The sequence below is a fragment of the Salmo salar genome, chromosome 09 (genome assembly GCF_965601325.2).
Source record: "Salmo salar chromosome 09, fSalSal1, whole genome shotgun sequence".
Classification (NCBI taxonomy): Eukaryota; Metazoa; Chordata; class Actinopteri; order Salmoniformes; family Salmonidae; genus Salmo; species Salmo salar.
This window is the reverse complement of record NC_138299.1, coordinates 117,181,123-117,206,063: the sequence shown is the minus strand read 5'-3', so window position 1 is coordinate 117,206,063 and position 24,941 is coordinate 117,181,123. Positions and strand designations below refer to the sequence as shown.

The window sequence follows — 24,941 nt, the reverse complement described above, 5'->3', positions numbered from 1 at the left end:
CGTTCTCTCTCTAGTTCTCTCTCAATTCAATTCAATTTATTTGCATGACGTAACAATGTACATATTGCCAAAGCTTACTTTGGATACTTACAATATGAAAATATCTAAATCAAAATTGACACGAGACAACAGTAACAACAATAACCAAGGGTCAAAATGACCATACATTGAACAATAACAATAAGCATACAGTAGAGGACATGTGTAGGTTGATTGGTCTGTCAGACACTGTCCCCCTCAACTTGTGGCAGGCAGCAATGTAGTGTGCTGCCAACCCACAGCTCTCTGCGTCCTCCCCCAACAGGACGGGTAGCCTACTCTCATAGAGAGGTCTTTGAAATCTTGAATAAGGGGTTCAACTTTGGGGAAATGACACTCTCTAATTGTTTCATATTTTTCACATTTTGTCAGGAAATGCAGCTCTGTCTCAGGTTCTGCTGTTGTGCAGTGGTTGCACAGCCTTTCCTCTACAGGGAGCCAGGTTTTCCTGTGTCTACCCTTCTCAATGGCAAGGCTGTGCTCACTGAGCCTGTACTTTGTCAAGGTTTTTCTAAGGTTTTGATCAGTAACCATGGTCAAATAGCTAGCCAAGGTGTACTGTTGATTGAGGGACAGATAGCACTGCATTTTGCTTTGTGCTTGTGTTTCCCAATAAGCAATGTAGTTTTGTTTTGACTGTGTTGTAATTTGGTTGGTTTATTCTGATTGATTGGATGTGCTGGTCCTGAGGCTTCAGTGTGTTAGTAGAACAGGTTTGTGAACTCAGCCCCAGGACCAGCTGGATGAGGGGACTCTTTTCTTTGCTCAGCTCTTGGCATTGCAGGGCTTGGTAATGATATGAGAGGGGGTCACTGTATTTTTATTATTAGTGGATATTGGCCTAATTCTGCCCTGCATGCATTGTTTGTAGTTTTCCTCTGGACATGTAGGAGAATCTTACAGAACTCTGCCTGCAGGGTTTCAAAGGGGTGTTTGTCCAATTTGATGAAACCTTGTTTTGCAAGTGGACCCCACACCTCGCTGCCATGAAGTGCAATTAGTTCAATGACACATTCAAGTAGTTTTAGCCAAATTTTAATAGGCATTTCAATTTGAATTCGTTTTTTAATGGCGTAGAATTCCCTGCGTACTTTCTCTCTCAGTTCATTCACTGCCTCATTAAGGTGTCCAGTTGAGCTTATTTTTAAACCTAAGTATTTGTAGTGTGTGCAGTACTCTATATATTTTGTACCAATTGAGAACTTTGGTCTAATTCCCTGAGATCTGAAAAAAAAATCTGGATCTTCTCTGGAAAATCATTATTTTAGTATTTTTGGGGTTTACTGCCAGGGCCCAGGTCTGGCAGTACTGCTCTAGCAGGTCCAGGCTCTGCTGTAGGCCATGTGCTGTGGGTGACAGCAGGCATAGGTCATCTGTGAAGAGTAGGCATTTAACCTCTGAATTGTGGAGACTAACACCAGGGGCTGGGGATTTTTCTAGAATAGTGGCCAATTCGTTGATGTAAATATTGAAGAGTGCAGGGCTCAGATTGCAACCCTGGCGAAGGCCCCTCCCCTGGTTAAAAAAAATCTGTTATTTTCTTGCCAATTTGAATGCTGCACGTATTGCCAGCATACATTGATTTAATTATGTCATATGTTTTACCCCCTACACCACTTTCAATAACTTTGTAGAACAGTCCTGTATGCCAAATAGAATCAAATGCTTTTTGGAAGTTCATAAAGCAAGCATATATTTTGGTATTATTTTGGTGGACATGTTTATCTATCAGGGTATGTAGGGTGTAAATATGATCAGTCGTGCGATGTTTTGGTATAAATCCAATTTGTCTTTTACTCAAGATATTGTGCTTATTAAGGAAGTTTAGAACTCTTACATTGATAATACTACAGAAAACCTTCCCCAGGTTACTGTTCACACAAATGTCTCTAATTGTTAGGGTCACATTTGTCTCCGTTTTTAAAGATTGGGATTATGAGTCTCTCACTCTCTCTCTCTAGTTCTCTCGCTCTCTAGTTCTCTCTCTCTCTCTAGTTCTCTAGTTCTCTAGTTCTCTCACTCTGTCTAGTTCTCCCTCTCTCTCTCTAGTTCTCTCTCTCTCTCTCTAGTTCTCTCTCTCGCTCTAGTTCTCTCTTTCGCTCTAGTTCTCTCTCTCGCTCTCTAGTTCTCTCGCTGTCTAGTTCTCCCTCTCTCTCTAGTTCTCTCTCTCTCTCTCTCTCTAGTTCTCTCTCTCTAGTTCTCTCGCTCTATAGTTCTCTCTCTCTCTAGTTCTCTCTCACACACGCACACACACACACACACACACACACACACACACACACACACACACACACACACACACACACACACACACACACACACACACACACACACACACACACACACACACACACACACGTAGGGTGTGAGGCTAATACATGACAGGTGCATTGATAGAGGCCCACAGAGGGAGATTTGGACTGAGTGATTGAATGTAACCATCTCTTATCTTTCTGTGCTTCAGATCAATCAAGAAACAGTTAATAATAACTTACAGAAAATACTTATAAATGCTTATAATGTTTATACTACATATATAAGAGTACTCATCAAGTACTAATCTATTAATGGTACGTAAACTACTTATAAATTGTTTATTAATGCGTATTCGTAAAGTCAACAACCGCAGTTTTTACCTAACAGGCCAAATATAGACTCGTCCAAAATACAGTAGAGACTAAGCAGAGTTTGGAGGTTGAGTTCTCACGTTTCTCTCGTGCTGTATGTATATGTTTCCACAGATTTGTTGCCAATTTGTTGTCACCAGTGAGAAAAAAAAATGTAAATACAATAATGAGGGGAAAAATTCATTCAACGACCGTATGAAATACTTTTCAAGCCGAGAAAGATTCATGTGGATCTACATCACATAATCATCCCTCAGTCTGCTCAGCCGGCAAGGGCACAAAACATTTCATCTGGGAGGAGCGCGTCCTCCCATTCTCTCCCTCCAGCTCCCTCTTTCTCTCTATCTCCCACTCTCTTTCCACCTCTTCCTTTTCTCCCTCTTTCTTCCTCCATCTCCCTGTTTCTTTCTACCTTCTATCCACCTCCCTCTATCTCAACTTCTTCCTTTTCTTTCTCTTTCACCTTTCACCCTTCATATCGCTCTTTCTCTCACTCTCTTTCTCTGCCACAATCATAAAATTATTAAAATGCCGTTTGGCTGCCATTAATCAGGGGGCCGGCTGTGATAAATCCTGTGCAGTCTCCTCTGACAGTACATTAGTCACCGAGTTCCTGCGCCCTAAGAGACAGCGAGTAATGGGGCGCAAGTCGGACGGGGTCAATCATAAACTCATCAAATGCGTCATTTAATTTCTCCATTTAGTCAAACACAATTTGTTTATGAGATGGATATCAGGTGTTCGCCGATGAGGGACGACGCTGAGAACACAGCTCCATTAATCAGACCCTGATTACGCTTGTTTATTCTAATTTTGTTCATTGCGATCAACAAAGAAAACACACGGGCGGAATACCAGGCCATTAGCGATGGTTTGGGGATGGCACAATTATTTCTCCATATTTAAATAAAGTGATGATGAATGGTCTGATGCTAACTAAAATAAAGAGGTTTCTATTACTTAAATTGTGCACACACACACACACACACACACACACACACACACTGACCCTCGCCCTGTACATAATAGAGCTAGTATGAAGGAGGTGCTTTTCAAACTACCAGAACACAAACAGTTGAACTGTAAAAAAAATATATATATATATATAAAAAAAATCATTTTAAAAATACGATTTTTATGTTGTTAATGAAAAACAAGATCCATGACTTATTTCCCCCACCGTAAACTTTCAACCATGTCTGCCTCATTGAACTCAGTGGGTGAGCGAGTTACATGGTCGGCTAATGTGTCAACAAAGTTAGATGATTTTTTGGGGGATCATGCAAAACTAGGCATCAAATAACCTTACAAGTTGACCAGTGGCCTGTCCATGCAAGCCTACCCGCATGGTGCTTCTTGCTTCACTCTCTCTCTCTCTTCTTCTCCAGTTTAATGAAACACGGACAGGCCGTAAAGAGCTTAGGTTAGCACCCACATGGGTGTTGCCCCGTCAGAGGGAATGGGAGAACCTACAAGAGCCTACCTGGGCCAAAAGTGCACACCCACACTCAGGCAAGCAAGCACGCACACAAGCACACGCAGACGGACACACATACAGACACACACATACACCAGTAATGAGAGTGCAGGGCAAGGCAGACAGAGTGCTGTAAAACAAAGGACGGATTACAACCACAACAAAACGTAGTGGTACCATATACAGCTGAGGGAGAGGTAGCAGAGATGTCTGCCAACACTGTGGTGGTATGGTGGGATTGAGTCAAAGGGGGGTTTGGGGGGCCTACCAAGTGGCGCAGCGGTCTAAGACATTGCAGCACAGTACTGAGGGGCCACTACCGCCTCGGGTTCGATCCCAGACTCTGTCACAGCTGGCAGTGACCCGGGAGCCCCATAGGGCGTCACACAATTGGCCCAGCGTCGTCCCGGGTTAGGGAAGAGTTGGGCCGAGGGGACTTCGCCTGCAAGCTGAATGGTGTTTCTGCCGACACATTAGCTAGCTTCCGGGTTAAGAGAGCAGCGTGTCCATTTTAGAAGCCCTCCCAAAAACTACGCCTCCCTACAACCCCTTCAGAAACAACCCCCACCCTCTCCATACCCAAAAAGCCCCCGAGCCACCGCCTCTAGCTGCCAGCGGTCCAATGTAATTAAATTACTTCTCAAAGTTTACTTAACAGTAAATGGTTAGCAAAATTTAAGGTGATTTCAAATTTGCTTTCATTCCACTTCAATGGCAGCCCTGTTTCAGGCTCTGTCTGCAAATAATTAGCACATACATTTGCATCGAAATCGTTTAGACCATATGTTGCAGAAATTATGGAAAGTAGCAAATTAAAAAATATTTTCGTTCTCTTACGGAAATGTGTACATGTCGAGAGCGGGGAGGAGAGAAAGGAGGGAGGGAGAGAGAGGAAGGAGGGAGAAAGGAAGGAGGGAGAGAGAGCGGGCGGCATTAACATGTGGCTTTAAATGCCGACAACAAGGAGGAAGAGAAAAAGGGGGAGGGGGATGGGCAGAGAGAAATTATTCCGTTTGGATTGGAACATACTCATAACGTTCTGTTTCAAGAGCTCACCAGATGCTGTTTGAAATCTGCCAACAGAAGAAAGAGATGGCTTCCATCACCACTCATTCTCCCCCCCACACACTCTTCTCCCTCTCTTCTAAAGTGCTTAACAACCTCTATTACCGCTCATCTATCTATCCACCTCCTCCTCCTCCTCCTCCTCTCATTTCCGAAACAAGGGGCCCTCCGCAAAAAAAAGTTAAACAACAAATTTCATCACAACTTTACACAAGGGAGATTGAGTTCCAGGAAAATAACGCTGCCTTACTTGAAACTACGGGAAAGTGATTACATCTGGGTAAATGTATGTTTATTTGTGTGAATGCCTAAGAAATGTCAATTTACATGACATTTGATGGGATGACGGAAATTATGGCAATCATGAAAGCACCAAGCCTGACAAACGGAAAATACAGAAATACGTAGTGTACTCTCAAGGAAGAAACACACAACTCTATTATACACAAAGAAACAAATCTGTTTAATTCTCTTTGACAGAACCAGCCTGAAAAAGGCACAGGCTGCATCTCAAATGGCCCCCTATTCCCTATAGTGCACTACTTTTGACCAGGACCTATCCTTATCATATCAACTTCTAACACAATCACTCTATAACCACAAGATTCAGAGAGCGGGCAGGAGCGTCTGTGTAGTGTGGATACTACACTCATAAAACAAACAGAGGAATCAATTTGACATAAAACCTCTGGTACACAGAATGGTGCCGGAGGGAATGGCTGCCGTTTTACGGGCTCCTAACCAACTGTGCTATTTTGTGTGTTTTTTCGCATTGTTTGTAACTTATTTTGTACATAATGTTGCTGCTACTGTCTCTTATGACCGAAAATAGCTTCTGGATATCATAACAGCGATTACTCACTTCGAACTGGACAAAGATTTTTTCTTTAATGAGTCTGACACAAAGGATATACTGTTTCTCTGAGATGCGTTCTACTGCCCAACGTGCAATCACTGGAGAATAAACTGGATGAGCTCCGTTCGAGACTATCCTACCAACGGGACATTGAAAACTGTAATATCTTATGTTTCACTGAGTTTTCAAACTCTCCCTGACCGAGCCTGTAATACCTACATGTTTCAAGCAGATCACCATAGTATCTGTACCCAAAAAAGCGAAGATAACCTGCCTAATGACTACCACCCTGTAGCACTGACTTCATGAAGTGCTTTGAAAGGCTGGTTATGGCTCACATCAACAGGATCCTCCCGGATACCCTAGACCTACTCCAATTCGCATACCACCCAAACAGATCCACAGATGTCGCAATCTCAACAACCTCTCCCTCAACGTGAGTAAGACAAAGGAGATTATCGTGGACTACAGGAAAAGGAGGGGCGAACACGCCCCCATTCACACCAACGGGGCTGTAGTGGAGCTGATCGAGAGTTTCAAGTTCCTTGGTGTCCACATCACCAACAAACTATCATGGTCCAAACACACCAAGACAGTCGTGAAGAGGGTACGACAATGCCGTTTCCCCCTCAGGAGAAAAGATTTGGCATGGCTCCCCAGATCCTCAAAATGTTCTACAGCTGCACCATCGAGAGCATCCTGACGGATTACATCACCGCCTGGTATGGAAACTGCTCGGCATCCGACAGTAAGGCACTACAAAGGGTAGTGCATATGGCCCAGTACATCACTGGGGCCAAGCTTCCTCCCATCCAGGACCTATATGCTAGGTGGTGTCAAAGGAAGGCCCAAAAAATTGTCAAAGACTCCAGTCACCCAAGTCATAGACTGTTCTCTCTGCTACCACAATGCAAGCAATACCGGAGCGCCAAGTCTAGGTCCAAAAGACTCCTTAACAGCTTCGACCCCCAAGCCATAAGACTGCTGAACAATTAAGTAACCACTACCTACACCTGTTGTATTCGGTGCATGTGACAAATAAAATGTGATTTGTCATTCCACAACAGGAGACGAAAACCAGCTATTCCCAGTCCTCCCTCCCGTATTACTCTATTACGGAATCCTATCCCTCTATCCTTCTATTCCGCTATCCCTCCACCCATCCATCCCTTTATCCACCCACCCATCCCTCCATATGGGTATCAGTCAATGTGCCACAGTGTCAATCTCAATCAGTCTAATTCGGTTAAGTGCGTCTGGGGGGGGGGTGCCCCCCCAGCCTCTTTGATAAAAGCTTATTCAGGTATTTGGTGGGGCTGCGCGGCGGGCTGAGCACTTCCCCTTTGAAGGGCATAATTACGACTGTTGACTGGAACAGTGAGGTAATGGCACATAAATCCAGCCTGATCAATGGTTACAGGCCACAAATTACAGACTGTCACTCCTCTATTATCCTTTAAAATAATCACAGAACGAGCCTTTAACTGACGGGAAAGTAGGAATTCCGACGTCAAGGGGCTTTTTTGGGGATGTTGGGACAAATGTGGTGGCAGAAAAACAATGTAGCTTGGGTTGTTGTCACTTAGGGGAATGAAGGGAAATTACTGGTTTAAGGAAACTGAAAAAAGAGCATTGAATCAAATCGCTTGCTATATATTTAACCGGGAACTATCCTGTGTGATTTAGCAACTAAACATTGGAACTTCTTTATTCAATGGCTTTGGGTTGAAACATGACTGTATGTCCTCTCTCCGTGGAACAAACTCAAACTGATTATGAAAATATTTTGAATGTGAAGACTTGTGTGTCTTACTATTGCTCTTCTCAAAACTCTGACAGGACACCTGACCCTATCGAAAAGTTAATTTACAAACCTGTATAATAATCAGAATCTGTTTTTCAGATCTTGTCTGAAAGTTCAGTTCAGGTATATACTCAATAACTGATTATGACAATATTTTGAATGTGTGTGATTGGTCTTCTCAAAACTCAAACAGCTCCAATTCAAAGTTATTTTTTAAAGTTATTAGCTACAATAATCATAATTTGTTTTTCACCTCATGACTGTTCAGGTACAGTGTGGAGTTCAGATATGGAGCATCATGTAAGGGGAAACTTCCCCCAACTGTTCAAACTCCACACCTCAGATGAATTGCTCTCCCGATGATAATAATACGACTAGTACAAACTGTTATGATGACATAGTTACAGTTATTACAATGGGCTTCTCCTGCATTTGGAAGGTAGGAGGGGGACATACCTTCAAGGGAAAATCCCTGGTTGCGTCCCAAATGGCACCCTCCTTCCTGCATAGTGCACTACTTTTGACCAGGCCCTGATCAATGTAGTATACTACATACTGTAGGCAAAATGGTATGTACAGTACCAGTTAAAAGTTTGGACACCTACTCATTCAAGGTTTTTTTCTTTATTTTCTACATTGTAGAACTATGAAATAACACATGGAATCAAATCAACATATATTTTATATTTGAGATCCTTCAAAGTAGCCACCCTTTGCCTTGATGACAGCTTTGCACACTCGTAGCATTCTCTCAACCAACTTCATGAGGTAGTTACCTGGAATGCATTTCAATTAAAAGGTGTGCCTTGTTAAAAGTTAATTTGTGGAATTTCTTTCATTCGTAATGTGTTTGAGCCAATCAGTTGTGTTGTGACAAGGTAGGGGTGGTATACAGAAGACAGCCCTATTTGGTAAAAGACCAAGTGCATATTATGGCAAGAACAGCTAAAATAAGCAAAGAAAAACGACAGTCCATCATTACTTTAACACTTGAAGCTCAGTCAATACGGAAAATTTCAAGAATTTTTAAAGTGTCAAGAGCAGTCGCAAAAACCATCACGCGCTATGATGAAACTGGCTATCATGAGGACCGCCACAGGAAAGGAAGACCCAGAGTTACCTCTGCTGCAGAGGATAAGTTCATTAGAGTTACCAGCCTCAGAAATTGCCACCCAAATAAATGCTTCACAGCAGAGTTCAAGTAACAAACACATCTCAACATCTACTGTTCAGAGGAGACTGCGTAAATCAGGCCTTCATGGTCGAATTGCTGCAAAGAAACCACTACTAAAGGACAACACTAAGAAGAAGAGACTTGCTTGGGCGAAGAAACACGAGCAATGGACATTAGACCGGTGGAAATCGTTCCTTTCGCCTGATGAGTCCAAATTTGAGATTTTTGGTTCCAACCGCCGTGTCTTTGTGAGACGCAGAGTAGGTGAACGGATGATCTCTGCATGTGATTCCCACTGTGAAGCACAGAGGAGGTGGTGTGATGGTGCTTTGCTGGGGACATTATGATTTATTTAGAATTCAAAGCATTCTGCAGCAATACGCCATCCCATCTGATTTGCGCTTAGTGGGACTATCATTTGTTTTCAACAAGACAATGACCCAAAACACACCTCCAGGCTGTGTAAGGGCTATGTGACCAAGAAGGAGAGTGATGGAGTGCTGCATCAGATGACCTGGCCACCACAATCACCCAACCTCAACCCAATTGAGATGGTTTGGGATGAGTTGGACCGTAGAGTGAAGGAAAAGCAGTCAACGAGTGCTCAGCAAATGTGGGAACTCCTTCAAGACTGTTGGAAAAGCATTCCTCATGAAGCTGGTTGAGAGAATGCCAAGAGTGTGCAAAGCTGTCATCAAGGCAAAGGGTGGCTACTTTGAAGAATCTAAAATATATTTTGATTTGTTGAACACTTTTTTGCTTACTACATGATTCCATATGTGTTATTTCATCGTTTTGATGTCTTCACTATTATTCTACAATGTAGAAAATAGTAAAAATGAAGAAAAATGAGTAGGTGTGTCTAAACATTTGACTGGTACTGTATGTGGAGGAGGGTGATGGATATAAAGGGAGTTAAATTAAAAAAGAAGAGAACAGAGAGAGACGCTCCGTCCTAGTGGTGTCTTAGCGTCTTAGTTACCGCTCCCTTCAGTCCCCTCTCGCCTTCACCCCGCTCCTCAACAAAGGGCGGCAGTTGCCTAAACGTGCCGAATTAGCCCATTAGTTCTAGAAGGGGGTGAGGTGACACCCCTCAATGTATGTGGTCTGTTCAGCCCACATCTGTTCGGGCCCTGCTGACGGGCCACAGGACCCCTGGAGGGGCCCGAGACCCCTAATGCTCCCATTTACTGTGTAAGAATTAGTCAAATCACATGACCCTAAGCCTCGCCCTTGCTCTCTATATAGCCCTGTGTGTGTGTGTGTGTGTGTGTGTGTGTGTGTGTGTGTGTGTGTGTGTGTGTGTGTGTGTGTGTGTCTTGCTACTGCTTCGCCACCTATTTTGGTTTCAATCGCAAATCACCAAAGGGGAGTAGGGGACTCCCAACTTTCCCATTTAAAGACCTGTCTGCTTAACGCACGCGTCCACGCGCACACATTCGCGCACACACACACACACAGGCTGTGAAAGACTGTGTTAGTGTTCCAACTATAGCTAGCTATACCACTAGCAGTGAGGTACGGCCGCTGCCAAGTTCACCACTCTCCTCTGAAGAGATCTTAAGGAGTGTTTGTTTTCTCTGTCATCAATGGTTCCAATAGAGAAAAAAAGGTTTTTATGACCTTTAACCCCACTGGGTCCTTAGTGGGTGTTCTGCAAACACGAACTATTGATGAGGGGCTAAGGAGGGACTAGCGAGCAGAAGTTTATTTGAGTGGAAGCTGATAGCTGCGTCCCAAATGGCACACATCAGGCTCTGGTCAAAAGTAGTGCACTATGTGAGTAGGGTGCCATTTAGGACGCAAGCCTTAATGCAGCAGAGGAGCTGATATATCAGGGAGGACAAGTGTCGAAGTGTACATGGATGTGTTGGTGTGCATGTGTCTATGCGCATGTCTTAGAGTGAGAGGGAGATATTACTTGATTGTTTGCCTGTACGAGTCCATGCCTGTGCATCTGTGTATGATGTACACGCATGTGTACGTCATGTGCGTATGTGTGTTTGTGTACACGTACACATATGGGTCTCTCTATAACCTAGGGTACAGTGAGGATTTCCTACACCGGACAACTTGTTAAAGCTGTTGATAAGTGTTTTTTTCATGTCATCACATTAAGATATAAGGGGGCTCATATCTATAGTCAATAAAATTCACAACTTTATCATGGTTGGTGTCTTGACAGATTGTTCAAAATCATGTGACATAAAACATTATTTTTATGGCAGAGTAAGTTGTCACTACCATAAAACACTAAGAATGCTGGATCTAGCTGTCAGACAGTTTTTTATATAGAGATCTCACGATTGCTGTGTAACATTTTCTGTCTCCTTATGTTACGGGGTGAAAACACTTTTCATGGGTATGCAAATCCCAAATAATAAATGCGATTGGAAAATCGACTGCTTCAAACCGAAAGTCACCATAACTTGATACTTAAAACTGAAATTGATACTGTCATTAATGTGGTTCTTCAATAATTATGCATAATACTTGTGTCCAGTTATTTACGGTTGATATTTTCACACATCATCATCTGATCCAGCAAGGAATTTTTCGAATTACAGTCAAGTGATGAACAGCTGTTGTGATATTGCATCGCATGCGCGGACACCCCAAGTGCTGGAAAAAAGGTGTTAGTGAGAAATGTCCAGAATATGTTGGTGTCTCATTCGTTACGCTGTTGAAGACAGTTGTGCCTGGATCCACGTTGGATCGAACATCCCTAGCCAACTGATGTTGACCATCTGTTGTTCTCCTCTTGATTTACAGCAGGGTCACATTGGATTTAACAGGGAACGTGTCAAAGTAACGTGTTCATGTTTTCATGCCTCGGATTGGACACCAAGTCTAGGATAAACTACTGCACAACACCCAACGCTATTCCTATGACAACAAATTACAGTACATAGCCTAGTGTGCTTATTCACAACATGACACATACATTTTGTTTTCCATGGCACACCTGCAATTTGGCTCGAAGTAAACTACTTGAACTTGAATTTCAAGTACTGGAATATGCCTACCTTGAAAATCAGACATTTCCTCAATTTGGTGCTTGAAAAGTCCTTGTAATAATTGTTGTCAATTTATAAGTTCTCCTGCTCCCTTATAATTATCTGTGATACGTTTTTGATACGTTTTTGTGAGCGATGGTCACTTTTGTTTGTTTCCTACCATTTCAATTGAAGGGTGTTGCGCTACTCTGTTGCGGTAAAACCACGTGTGGTTATGATGAGGACGACAACATCGAATGTTGGCTACAACTTGGCTTTCCATAGAAATCCTTCCATTTAAAAAAGTAACCTGTTTTTTGGTCACTTTGTCATTATAAAAACAGGGATGGTGAGATTAATGTCACTACTATTCATGGCTTTATTACGTGTGCCTGCGTCGGCCACATAAGCTTCAGAAAAATGGCCATGCATGCATCCAATCTATTTAGGCAATGTCCATATTATTCTCACATATTTTAGAACGCAATGCTAATTTGAATATCAATGCATTGGCAAGGCCTAAAAAAACGCATTGTTTTTAAAGTGGTAATGGATAACTTTTTTGGACTTTCTGCATGCATTTTTGGGGGAGGGTTCTATATTAGGCCCTATACGTACAATTATATAAATTGTACAATTATATAACATTGAGGTCCTTGAAAATTACAATAAAGTGCTTGAAAAAGTCCCTGAAATTCATTGAATTTGACATGCCAATGTCTGAATGAACCCTGCTTAAAGGACATATATTCACTTTTATTCCTCTAAGTACACATGTGGAACTGCATCAAAATCCTTTTTCAATTTTGTTTCAAACTATTTTGAAATGTTTATCCCGATGTCACACATTGGCCCCATTATTTACCCATATAAGACCCATATGTGTGTTCACGTGCATGTGTGTATTGGTGTGTCTTTCAGAAGGAGTATTGACAGCCACTCTGGGTGGAGAGTAGAATAGAGAGAAGAGGGGAGTGAGCAACAGAAGGCCATCTGAAGGCCTAATGTTGACACTGGGGATTAGTGGGCAAAGACACAGACACAGGGGAGAAATATTACGCCGCACAGGGCATATGTGGGAACCTGGCTGTCACTCTCACTCTCACACACACACACACACACACACACACACACACACACACACACACACACACACACACACACACACACACATACTTGCACGTGTACAAAAACGCACATAACGCGACTATCGGGCACACGTGCGCACATACACACACACATTGTTTTTGAGAAAAAATAAATCCTCTGAATCTTGAATTGATTAGATTAGTGTGTGTGTCTGTGTGCGCGTGATTGAGAGGGGAATAGCCGAAAAAACAAGGGGTGTGGATGAAGTCCCCCCCCCCAGCCCAATGCTCAGGCCAGGCAGGAAGTGACCCATAAACATATCTTTCCAGCTCTTTCATAGGGGGCCAGTGTTGCCCCCCTACTACCCACCTCCTGGCCCTCCCTTACCACCCCCCAGGCCCCAGTGAGCATTAAGCGCGCCAGCGGCCCAGCCGAGAGCGCTCATTACAGGCCCACAGAGCCCACAGAGCTCCCACTCAACAAAGGCCTGAGAGGCTTTAGCCAGGGGATGATCTGCTTTCTACTGACTAGAGAGAGTCCTGGAGTCCATCGAGTGACAAAGAGAGACGCAGAGGGGAGGATGGGGGGAGGAGGGGGGAGGGAGGGAGAGTGAGCGGGTGGCTTTAAGGATCTCTGGGGAGGCAGGAGGGAGAGAGAGAGAGAGAGAGCGAAAGACTGGCGGGCGCTCAGAGAGGAGAGGAGGAAAGGAGGAGAGAGCAGGGGCTTATGTGACGGTGGGCAGGCGACGACGTCAGGACATTAACATTCACAAACCTCCAACATCTGCTCTACCACACTCACTGGAACAAAGACAGAGAGCGAGCGATGGAGGGAGAGAAAAGGAGAGGGAGGGAGGGAGCGAGAGAGAGAGCGAGAGAGAGATGGGAGGAAACAGAGTGAGAGAAACAAGTTGAGAGAAAGACAATGAGAGAGATGGCATATACAGAAGAATGAGAGGGTGAGAACGGGAGATGGTTCATTTTTGGACTCTGTCATCATCTTGCATGTGCTTCCCTATCAATTAGAGTATCCACTCAGCGGCTAAAAGGGTGAATGGAGTAGAGACAACAGATGCTCCTAATGTAGTGACAAATTCATAAACACACACACACACACACACACACACACACACACACACACACACACACACACACACACACACACACAAATGCACGCATGCAAGTACAAACACACACACATGAATGGCTCACATGCACGCACAGACACAGACACACACAGTGTAAACAGTGAGTTAATGGAATGGGTGAGGACAGGCCATGCTCATTACACTGACATTATAATTACAAGGGCTAGCTTCTGGTGATCAGTCAGGGCCTGCAGTGCAGATGGACCCTAGAATAGTCCATGTTTAGTGTGTGTTGTGTTGGTGTTGGTGTGTGTGTGTGTGTGTGTGTGTGTGTGTGTGTGTGTGTGTGTGTGTGTGTGTGTGTGTGTGTGTGTGTGTGTGTGTGTGTGTGTGTTTGTGCATGTGTACATTACACCAAATTCACCAGACCACACCTAAATAGTAGGATCCATCCTTACCTCAGCCTCCATAATATATCTGTGTCCCACCTGGCACCCCACTCCACAAAATGGGGAAAAAGTGAAGGGGTCTGAATACTTTCCGAATGCATAAGGAATTATGCATTCGGAAAGTATTCAGACCACTTCACTTTTTCCCCATTTTGTTACGTTACAGCCTTATTTTAAAATGCATTAAATGAATGTTTCTCTCTCATCAATCTATAAACAATACCCCCTAATGACAAAGAAAAAACTGTTAAAAAAAAAACGGAAATATCACATTTACATAATTCAGACCCTTTACTCAGTAGTTTGTTGAATCACCTTTGGTAGCGATTACAGCCTCGAATCTTCTTGGGTATGACGCTACAAGCTTGGTGAGTTTCTCCCATTCATCTCTGCAGATCCTCTCAAGCTCTGTCAGGTTGAATGGGGAGCGTCGCTGCACAGCTATTTTCAGGTCCCTCCAGAGATGTTTGATCAGGTTCAAGACACGGCTCTGGCTGGGCGACTCAAGGACATTCAGAGACTTGTCCCGAAGCCACTCCTGTGTTGTCTTGGCTGTGTGCTTCGGGTTGTTGTCCTGTTGGAAGGTGAACCTTCACCCCAGTCTGAGGTCCTGAGTGCTCTGGAGCAGATTTTCATCAATGATCTCTCTGTACTTTGCTCCGTTCATCTTTCCCTCGATCCTGACTAGTCTCCCAGTCCCTGCTGCTGAAAAACATCCCCACAGCATGATGCTGCCACCACCATGCTTCACTGTAGGGATGGTGGCAAGTTCCTCCAGACGTGACGCATGGCATTCAGGCCAAAGAGTTCAATCTTGGTTTCATCAGACCAGAGAATCTTGTTTCTCATGGTCAGAGAGTCTTTAGGTGCCTTTTGGCAAACTCCAAGCGGACTGTCATGTGCCTTTTACTGAGCAGAGGCTTCCGTCTGGCCACTCTACCATAAAGGCCTGATGGGTGGAGTGCTGCAGAGATGGTTGTCCTTCTGGACGACCCTCCCACTGTCTGCCGAATTCTTTCTCTCTGCTCTTGTTTTCCTTAATAGGATGTCGGTGGGCGGAGCTGTGAGGGTCGTCAGATAAATGGGACACACCTGGGCTCGGGTGTCTCCCGAGGATAAATCCACCTTCCCCCATACATCGAGGAGGCTCTCTGCATGCAGACACACCGTTCGGTTTTTGTTGTGGCATTTTGAGGCTTCTTTGTGTTTGTTTATTTTGGCACCCCTCATTATCACCATCTATGCATGCATCGACTCACTTACACTACTGGCTACACACACCATTGTCATTTGTATACAGGTTACTTTATTTAATAAATATATTTCTGTTATTTCTTTATCTCCACGTTGTCTCTCTCTTTGTTACGGGCTATGAGCCGGTTCGTAACACATCTCCACAGAGGAACTTTGGACCTCTGTCAGAGTGACCATCTGGTTCTTGGTCACCTCCCTGACCAAGGCCCTTCTCCCCCGATTGCTCAGTTTGGCCGAGTGGCCAGCTCTAGGATGAGTCTTGGGGTATCCAAACTAATTCCATTTAAGAATGATGGAGGCCACTGTGTTTTTGGGGACCTTCAATGCTGCAGAAATGTTTTAGTACCCTTCCCCAGATCTGTGTCTCGATACAATCCTGTCTTTGAGCTCAACGGACAATTCCTTCAACCTCATGGCTTGGTTTTTGCTCTGACATGTACTGTCAACTGTGGGACCTTATATAGACTGGTGTGTTCCTATCATGTCCAATCAATTGAATTTACCTCAGGTGGACTCCAATCAAGTTGTAGAAACATCTCAAGGATGATCAATGGAAACAGGATGCACCTGATCTCAATTTCGAGTCTCTTAGCAAAGGGTCTGAATACTTATGGAAATAAGGTATTTAAACATTTTCTTTAATACATTTATATATTTAATACTTTGTCATTATGGGGTATTGTGTGTAGATTTTATTTAATCCATTTTAGAATAAGGCAGTAACATAACTAAATGTCAAGGGGTCTGAATACTTTCCGAATGCACTGTATATAGGGAATAGGGTGATATTGGAACGTAATACCAACTCATTGCAATTCCTCCATGGCATGAACCAGAGTCTAATTGATGTTTAAATCCTTTGAAGGGCGGGTGTTCAGTCACAGCTAATACACCACTGGACATCCTCAATACTGGGACCCAGCTGGGCCTGGAGATGGGATGATAAGCAGGATAGGGCCTGAATGGCTAGTCCAACTCCACGCACCGCACACCTGTACCGCACATGCACGAACGCACATGTCTCCCCCCCCACACACACACATAAACACACTTGCCCAGCTGTGTGTCATCCCTCTCTGACCTGAGGGGAAGTGGAACGCCCATTGGATCAGCAGTGCAGGTGTCAGAACTGGCCCTACCTCAAGAGAAACTGTGTGTCCCAAATGGCACCCTATTCCCTATATAGTGCACTACTAAAGAAATAGGGTGCCTATAGGCCCTGGTCAAAAGTCGTGCACTATATAGGAGAACAGGTTGCCGTTTGAGACGCAACCACTGCCTTGGTGAGAAGGCCTGGGAAGGAATGGAGGGAAACACAGCCTAAAGCCAAGCATGGCCCAGCTCACAGGATAACCACCAGTTAGACGGACAGAGAGAGAAAGGGGGGGAACGAGAAAAAAATAGTAAATTAAAGAGAAGAGAGAGAGAGCCAAGATCCTGCCCAAATCTGCCGAGGCGTCAGAGGAATGACGGCAACATTAGAATGTCGACTAAAAGAGTGCCGCGGCCGGCTTCCTTTCTACTGGGTCATACAAGGCTTATTACGGATGTGGTTCTGTGGAGAGAAGAGGAAAGCCAGAGACACGGTGGGTGCATTAAACACGCTGTGTGTGTGCGCATCTGGCCGTCTGTTATCTGCTCTGCTGCCCAGAGGTGAACTGCACTTAAACCCAGGGTTCTTTTATGACGGCCCGCTGGCATTAGCAGTACATTAGTATTGCCTGGGGGGGGAGGGGGGGGGGGGGGGGGGGGGTGTAGGCTGGAGGTCGTGAGTCTGTAATAATGTGCACATAAGCTCACACACGGACTATAGCCTCTCTCCCAGACAGAGACAGGCATCATTATTAGCACACGGTCATGCAGGCGAGGCCAGGGAGACGATAGGAGCCTGCTATCCACTGATACTCAGGAGTAACGTTCACGTCCAGTCACACTCACCCTATGATCTACACACACAATCACCACACAACGTTATGGGGCTGGAATGATGATGATGATGACATTAAAGTAAATACTATGGATTAGAGTAAATACATTTCACAAAAGAGTATAAAGAAGACAGAGTTTTCCCCTTCCTGACGAAGGAATAAGAAAAACTCCTGGCCCTCCGTAAAAGACACTTGCGGACTCTTTTCCAGGCAAAGATTCAGCCTGGTCCAAGACTCACGGACATGATCTAATGAGTACGCGTTTTACAGGGGGACAAGTCTTCATCTGTGTCTGGGAGAAAGCTAACTAATTCAGCCTTACTAGCCTATGACCACCAGAGTAGTGTTTCAAAATTCCCAGAAATACCAGTTGGAAGATTGCTGGAATTAGAATGCAATGACCAGGAGATCTGGGAATTATCCAATTAGGATTTCTGAAAAACATGGTTAAAAGTAGTGCACTATCAGACAGACAGGTTGTGTTGCCGTGTCAGTATCCATATTAACTCCATATTAACCACAGGCCTCTGATCAGCAGCAGTGACAGTGCCATATAAACACAAATTACTCAACTCCAGACACTCAACACAGCAGCACCATTCATATCCAACGGAAATTAGGAAAACATGGAGAGACTGGGAAGGCTGGCCAGCATTCATCCTCTCGCTCTCTCTTTCACTCGTTTCCTTGCCTTCTCTCTCTTCCCCTCGTTTCCTTCCTCTCTCTTCCCCTCGTTTCCTTCCTCTCTTCCTTCCTCTCTCGCTTCCTTCCTCTCTCTTCCCCTCGTTTCCTTCCTCTCTCTTCCCTCCTTTCTTCCTCTCTCTTTCCCTCGTTTCCTTCCTCTCTCTTTCCCTCGTTTCCTTCCTCTCTCTTTCCCTCGTCTCTTTCCCTCGTTTCCTTCCTCTCTCTTTCCCTCGTTTCTTTCCCTCGTTTCCTTCCTCTCTCTTTCCCTCGTTTCTTTCCCTCGTTTCCTTCCTCTCTCTTCCCCTCGTTTCCTTCCTCTCTCTTCCCTCCTTTCTTCCTCTCTCTTTCCCTCGTTTCCTTCCTCTCTCTTTCCCTCGTTTCCTTCCTCTCTCTTTCCCTCGTTTCCTTCCTCTCTCTTTCCCTCGTTTCTTTCCCTCGTTTCCTTCCTCTCTCTTTCCCTCGTTTCTTTCCCTCGTTTCCTTCCTCTCTCTTCCCCTCGTTTCCTTCCTCTCTCTTCCCTCCTTTCTTCCTCTCTCTTTCCCTCGTTTCCTTCCTCTCTCTTTCCCTCGTTTCTTTCCCTCGTTTCCTTCCTCTCTCTTTCCCTCGTTTCTTTCCCTTGTTTCCTTCCTCTCTCTTTCCCTCGTTTCTTTCCCTCGTTTCCTTCCTCTCTCTTTCCCTCGTTTCCTTCCTCTCTCTTTCCCTCGTTTCTTTCCCTCGTTTCCTTCCTCCCTCTTTCCCTCGTTTCCTTCCTCTCTTTCCCTCGTTTCCTTCCTCTCTTTCCTTCGTTTCCTTCCTCTCTCTTTCCCTCGTTTCCTTCCTCTCTCGTTCCCTCGTTTCCTTCCTCTCTCGTTCCCTCGTTTCCTTCCTCTCTTTCCCTCGTTTCCTTCCTCTCTTTCCCTCGTTTCCTTCCTCTCTTTCCCTCGTTTCCTTCCTCTCTTTCTCTCGTTTCCTTCCTCTCTCTTCACCTCGTTTCCTTCCTCCCTCTTTCCCTCGTTTACTTCCTCCCTCTTTCTCCTCGTTTCCTTCCTCACTCTTTCCCTCGTTTCCTTCCTCACTCTTTCCCTCATTTCCTTCCTCTCTCTTTCCCTCGTTTCCTTCCTCTCTCTTTACCTCATTTCCTTCCTGTCTCTTTCCCTCGTTCCCTTCCTCTCTCTTTCCCTCGTTTCCTTGCACTCTGTCTCTCAATCTTTCTTCCTGCCTCTATTCCTCCTCTCTTTCTCACTCCCTCCTCATCTCTCCTCTCTCTACCTCCCTTTCTCACCTCCCCCTCTCCCTATTAAGTGTGATGTCACAAGTTCCACTAGGTTGTGTGTGTGTATGTGTCTGTCTGTATGGGACTTGGATGTTTAGGATGTCTTTCACAGGCCTGTGCAGCAGAGAGGGGTGGGTGGTTCTGAAATGATGCATGGCTGTTGGGGCCTTTCATATGTTTCCTGTGACACACACACACAAACCTAATTGCACGCACGCACGCACGCACGCACACACGCACACACACTCCCTCAAATAAAAAAACATGGGGCCTGAGAGCCAGGCCTGACTGTAAACACGTCGCGGTGATTTCCCTCTGCGCAATTTCAGCCCGTCACATCTGGTTCACAATATGACTCCTCAAAATACAGAGTGTAATGTACACACAGCTCAGATGATGAAATATGACTTATGCGTGTTTGAAAGGCGCTCGCCTACAGGAAGAACATGGGCCGGAAGTAGTGGAGACTGGGGAGGCTAGAGTGAGTGAGTAAGTGAGTGAGTGAGTGACGCATTGGAAAGAATTTACAAAAAAACAGAGCAAACTAGAACGCTATTTGGCCCTAAACAAGGGGGGGGGGGCAGAATGAAAAAGTGTGAATGTATGTACTCAAGACGCTCGGGTTAATAGCGTCTGCTAAATTACCAAAAAGGATAAAAGTATTGCTGTGTACATTTGAAAAGGTAATTATCTGCGCATTATCCTCGATACAGGACAGGGTGTAAGGACTGTACTAGGGTCTGTGTAAGGACTGTACTAGGATCAGCCACTAACCTGCAGCCTGGAGCACCAGCTGGAGTCGAGCCCTGGCCTGTTCTGCAGGTGTCTGCAAGAGAGAAGAGAAAAAAAACTTTAGAATCACACTGGATAGCTTTAACACTGCTATAATTTATTGTGTTTATTCGTTACTATAATTTGTTAATACATTTTTCAATTAATACGGGAAAAAAGATTTTGTGTGTTTTTTTTCTTCCTGTGTCTGAAACATATTCTCTGGTGTGAACATTTAATACTTAACTAGCCTTATGTATAAATAGCTTTTTTTCAGTTATGTGGTTATTACTTATTTGGAGTACAATGATTACACCCCTATGGCCCTTGGAACTTGACGGAGGAGCGTTTATTGTGGGTTTCAGACGAGAGTCAACAGAACAGCACACTGGGGGCAGAGCATCTGCAGCAACACCAAATAAAAAGCACTTTTCTCTCTCTGAAAAGCGACGCACTCAAGGGGTATGAAAGGAAAGATGAAAGAAAAGCGCCAGTAACAAGTCTTTCGAGAGAAGAAAAACAGAGCACATTTAAGTGGGAGATAGAAAAGAGTCATGCTAGTTCTGTCCTGTAGTGGGTGTGTGGGTGTGAATTTGAACATGTGAGTATACATGTGGGAGCATGGGTGTGCTTGCGTATGCATAGGTGTGTGTGTATGTGTGTATGTGTGTGTGCTTACTGCTTTGACAGCTGTATCGGGAGGCGGGCTGAGCAGCGTTTTGACATGCCTCAAAGGGCCGGGTGTAATTCCAATATCTCTGCTATTAGATTTGAGGAGTCTTAATTGTCAAGGAAGAATGATAGTCATCGGGGTGAAAGCGTCATAAAGCCCGGCCCGTCGCTTCAGATTGCTCTCTGGGAAGCAAGGTGCGGTCTCGTTCTACTGCAAGCCACGCACGCGCACACAAACAGACACAAACAGACACAAACACACACACACACACACACACACACACACACACACACACACACACACACACACAGGATGTGTAGGATTAGAGGAGAAATTAAATGCTAATGGGATGAAATTTGAATGTGGTGCCTGGGAGTATCATTTAGCGGGCGAGGGAGGTGCGGGCCCCACCGCTGACAGCCCGCCATGCATTCTCCTCATCTCGCATAAATTTGATTTATCAAACTGTAAACTTGTCACTTTGTAAAAACGTCACTTTTCGTGGCAGCCGGGAAAATATAATGACCCCCTTTAATGTAAAAGTGTCACTCGGCTATGTCTTAGATGACAAACACGTCAACCCCCCCCCCCCCCCACCCCCACCCCATCTCTTGATATAAAGAAACTTGATATTCCCCACCTTTTAAAAAACATGGGTTAGTCTCCGAGTGGGTCTTTGAGAGTGGCGGGGTGCAGGGTTTTGTTCCCGTTGGTGGAGGTGACAGTGCGGATCAAACTCAGTAGGACTGGGGACTGTCAGACAGCTGTAATTATCAATCAGACTGGGAGAGATGACTGAGTGGCAGGAGAACACCCAGGGCCCAAACATACACACAAGGGCGCCCACCCGCCCGCCCACCCACCCACCCGCCCGCCCACCCACCCACATGGACCGTGACGATACCAGTATTGCAATATTTCTTCCATGGCAAAAAATTTCAACACAAAGCAGACCAAACTCTTTGGTCCTTTAAAAACCTGCTGTATATAAAATATTGTGTGCTATAGCTTGGGAAATAAATAAAATGTGACTCTGGATGACAACATAATGTTTGTTTCCAACATTAGGGCTGTTTTCCTAAAGAAGTTAAGTCCACTTCGTGTTTTGTTTCCTTGCCACAACACTAACAAGTACCCCCCCACCATCCAGTGCAACAGTGATTACAATAACACTTCGTCGTGATGCATAACGACCAGTCGGCAGAAACATCACAGAGCTTAAGTTGTCCTGGATAATAATGGTGTATTTCAATCATCTTAGTTACAGTCATTTATGAAATCCCCCCCCCCCCCCAAAAAAAACCATTTGCATTTCTTTAAACTGCCCCCCGAGGCTTCTGCCATATAACACCATGTGTATTTACACACGGGGAAGAAAAGAGAGAAATGATATGAAGAATAGCCGGCCCCTGTTTGTTTCGTCACAAATGCCGAGCTTAATATAACGGTTAAATAAACATGTCAAATGATGAAAATGGATCCCGTGCCAAGACAGCGTGTGGCTTGGCACCGCACGGCAGTTATTCCAGTCGAGTTCCAATCAAAGTTACTCGATGGCCAGGAGAACAGAGATACTGACAGAGGGAGAGAGAGAGCGAGAAAGAGAGACAGTGGGGGAGACAGAGGGGGAAAGAGGAAGGGAGAGAGAGAGATTACATTGATTGAACTACAGGACAAAATACAAACCCTCCAACCAAAAAAGGCCTGTGGTGTTGATGGTATCCTCAATGAAATGATAAAATATACAGACCACAAATTCCAATTGGCTATACATGAACTATTTAACAACATCCTTAGCTCTGGCATCTTCCCCAATATTTGGAACCAAGGACCGGGGGATATACGTCAACAGCAACCTTGGTGAAATCCTTTACATTATCATTATCACAGCAGACTCGTACATTTCCTCAGTGAAAACAATGTACTGAGCAAATGTCAAATTGGCTTTTTACCAAATTACCGTACGACAGACCACATATTCACACCCTAATTGACAAACAAACAAACCAAAACAAAGGCAAAGTCTTCTCATGCTTTGTTGATTTTGACTCAATTTGGCATGAGGATCTGCTATACAAATTGCTGGAAAGTGGTGTTAGGGGAAAACATATGACATTATAAATCCATGTACACAAACAACAAGTGTGCGGTTAAAATTGGCAAGAAAACATTAATTCTACAGGGGCATGGGGTGAGACAGGGATGCAGCTTAAGCCCCACCCTTTTCAACATATATATCAACGAATTGGCGAGGGCACTACAACAGTCTCCAGCACCCGGCCTCACCCTACTAGAATCTGAAGTCAAATGTCTACTGTTTGCTGATGATCTAGTGCTTCTGTCCCCAACCAAGGAGGGCCTACAGAAACACCTAGATCTTCTGCACAGATTCTGTCAGACCTGGGCCGTGACAGTAAATCTCAGTGAGACAAAAGAATCGTGTTCCAAAAAAGATCCAGTACCCAGGACCATGAATACAAATTTCGTCTAGACACCGTTGCCCTAGAGCACACAAAAAATTATACTTACCTCGGCCTAAACATCAGCGCCACAGGTAACTTCCACAAAGTTGTGAACGAGCTCAGAGACAAGGCAAGAAGGAACTTCTATGATATCAAAAGGAACATACAATTTGACATGCCTATTAGGATCTGGCTAAAAATACTTTAATCAGTTATAGAACCCATTGCGCCCTTTATGGTTGTGAAGTCTGGGGTCCGCTCACCAACCCAGAATTCACAAAATGGGATAAACACCAAACTGAGAATCCGCATGCAGAATTCTACAAAAATATCCTCTGTGTACAACGTAAAACACCAAATAATGCACGCAGAGCAGAATTAGGCCGATACCCGCTAATTATCACAATCCAGAAATGAGCCGTTAAATTCTACAACCACTTAAAAGGAAGCAATTCCCAAACCTTCCATAACAAAGCCATCACCTACAGAGAGATGAACCTGGAGAAGAGTCCTCTAAGCAAGCTGGTCCTTCCATAACAAAGCCATCACCTACAGAGAGATGAACCTGGAGAAGAGTCCTCTAAGCAAACTGGAACTGGGGCTCTGTTCACAAACACAAACAGACCCCACAGAGCCCCAGGACAGCAACACAATTAGACCCAACCAAATCATGAGAAAATAAAAATATAATTACTTAACACATTGGAAAGAATCAACAAAAAAAACTGAGCAAACTAGAATGCTTTTTGGCCCTAAACAGAGAGTACACAGTGGCAGAATACCTGAACGCTGTAACCGACCAAAAATTAAGGAAAGCTTTGATTATGTACAGACTCAGTGAGCATAGCCTTGCTATTGAGAAAGGCCGCCGAAGGCAGACCAGTCTCTCAAGGGAAGACAGGCTATGTGCACACTGCCCACAAAATGAGGTGGAAACTGAGCTACACTTCCTAACCTCCTGCCCAATGTATGACCATATCAGAGAGACATATTTTCCTCAGATCACACAGACCCACAAAGAATTTGAAAACAAATCCAATTTTGATAAACTCTCATATCTACTGGGTGAAATACCACAGTGTGCCATCACAGCAGCAAGTATTGTGACCTGTTGCCACAAGAAAAGGGCAACCAGTGAAGAACAAACACCATTGTAAATACAACCCAAATGTATGTTTATTTATTTTCCCTTTTGTACTCTAACTATTTGCACATAATATGACATTTGAAATGTGTTCATTCTTTTTGGAACTT

The 24,941-nt window shown here is 44.4% G+C and overlaps 1 protein-coding gene across 1 annotated transcript in view; it reads right to left on the bottom strand.

The window, feature by feature from the left end:
• rsrc1 (arginine/serine-rich coiled-coil 1) overlaps positions 1 to 24,941 on the bottom strand; it is a 195,952-nt gene that overhangs the window by 60,494 nt on the left and 110,517 nt on the right. The window contains 1 exon segment of the mRNA NM_001140733.1: positions 20,556 to 20,607. Coding sequence (NP_001134205.1) covers positions 20,556 to 20,607 — 52 coding nt within the window.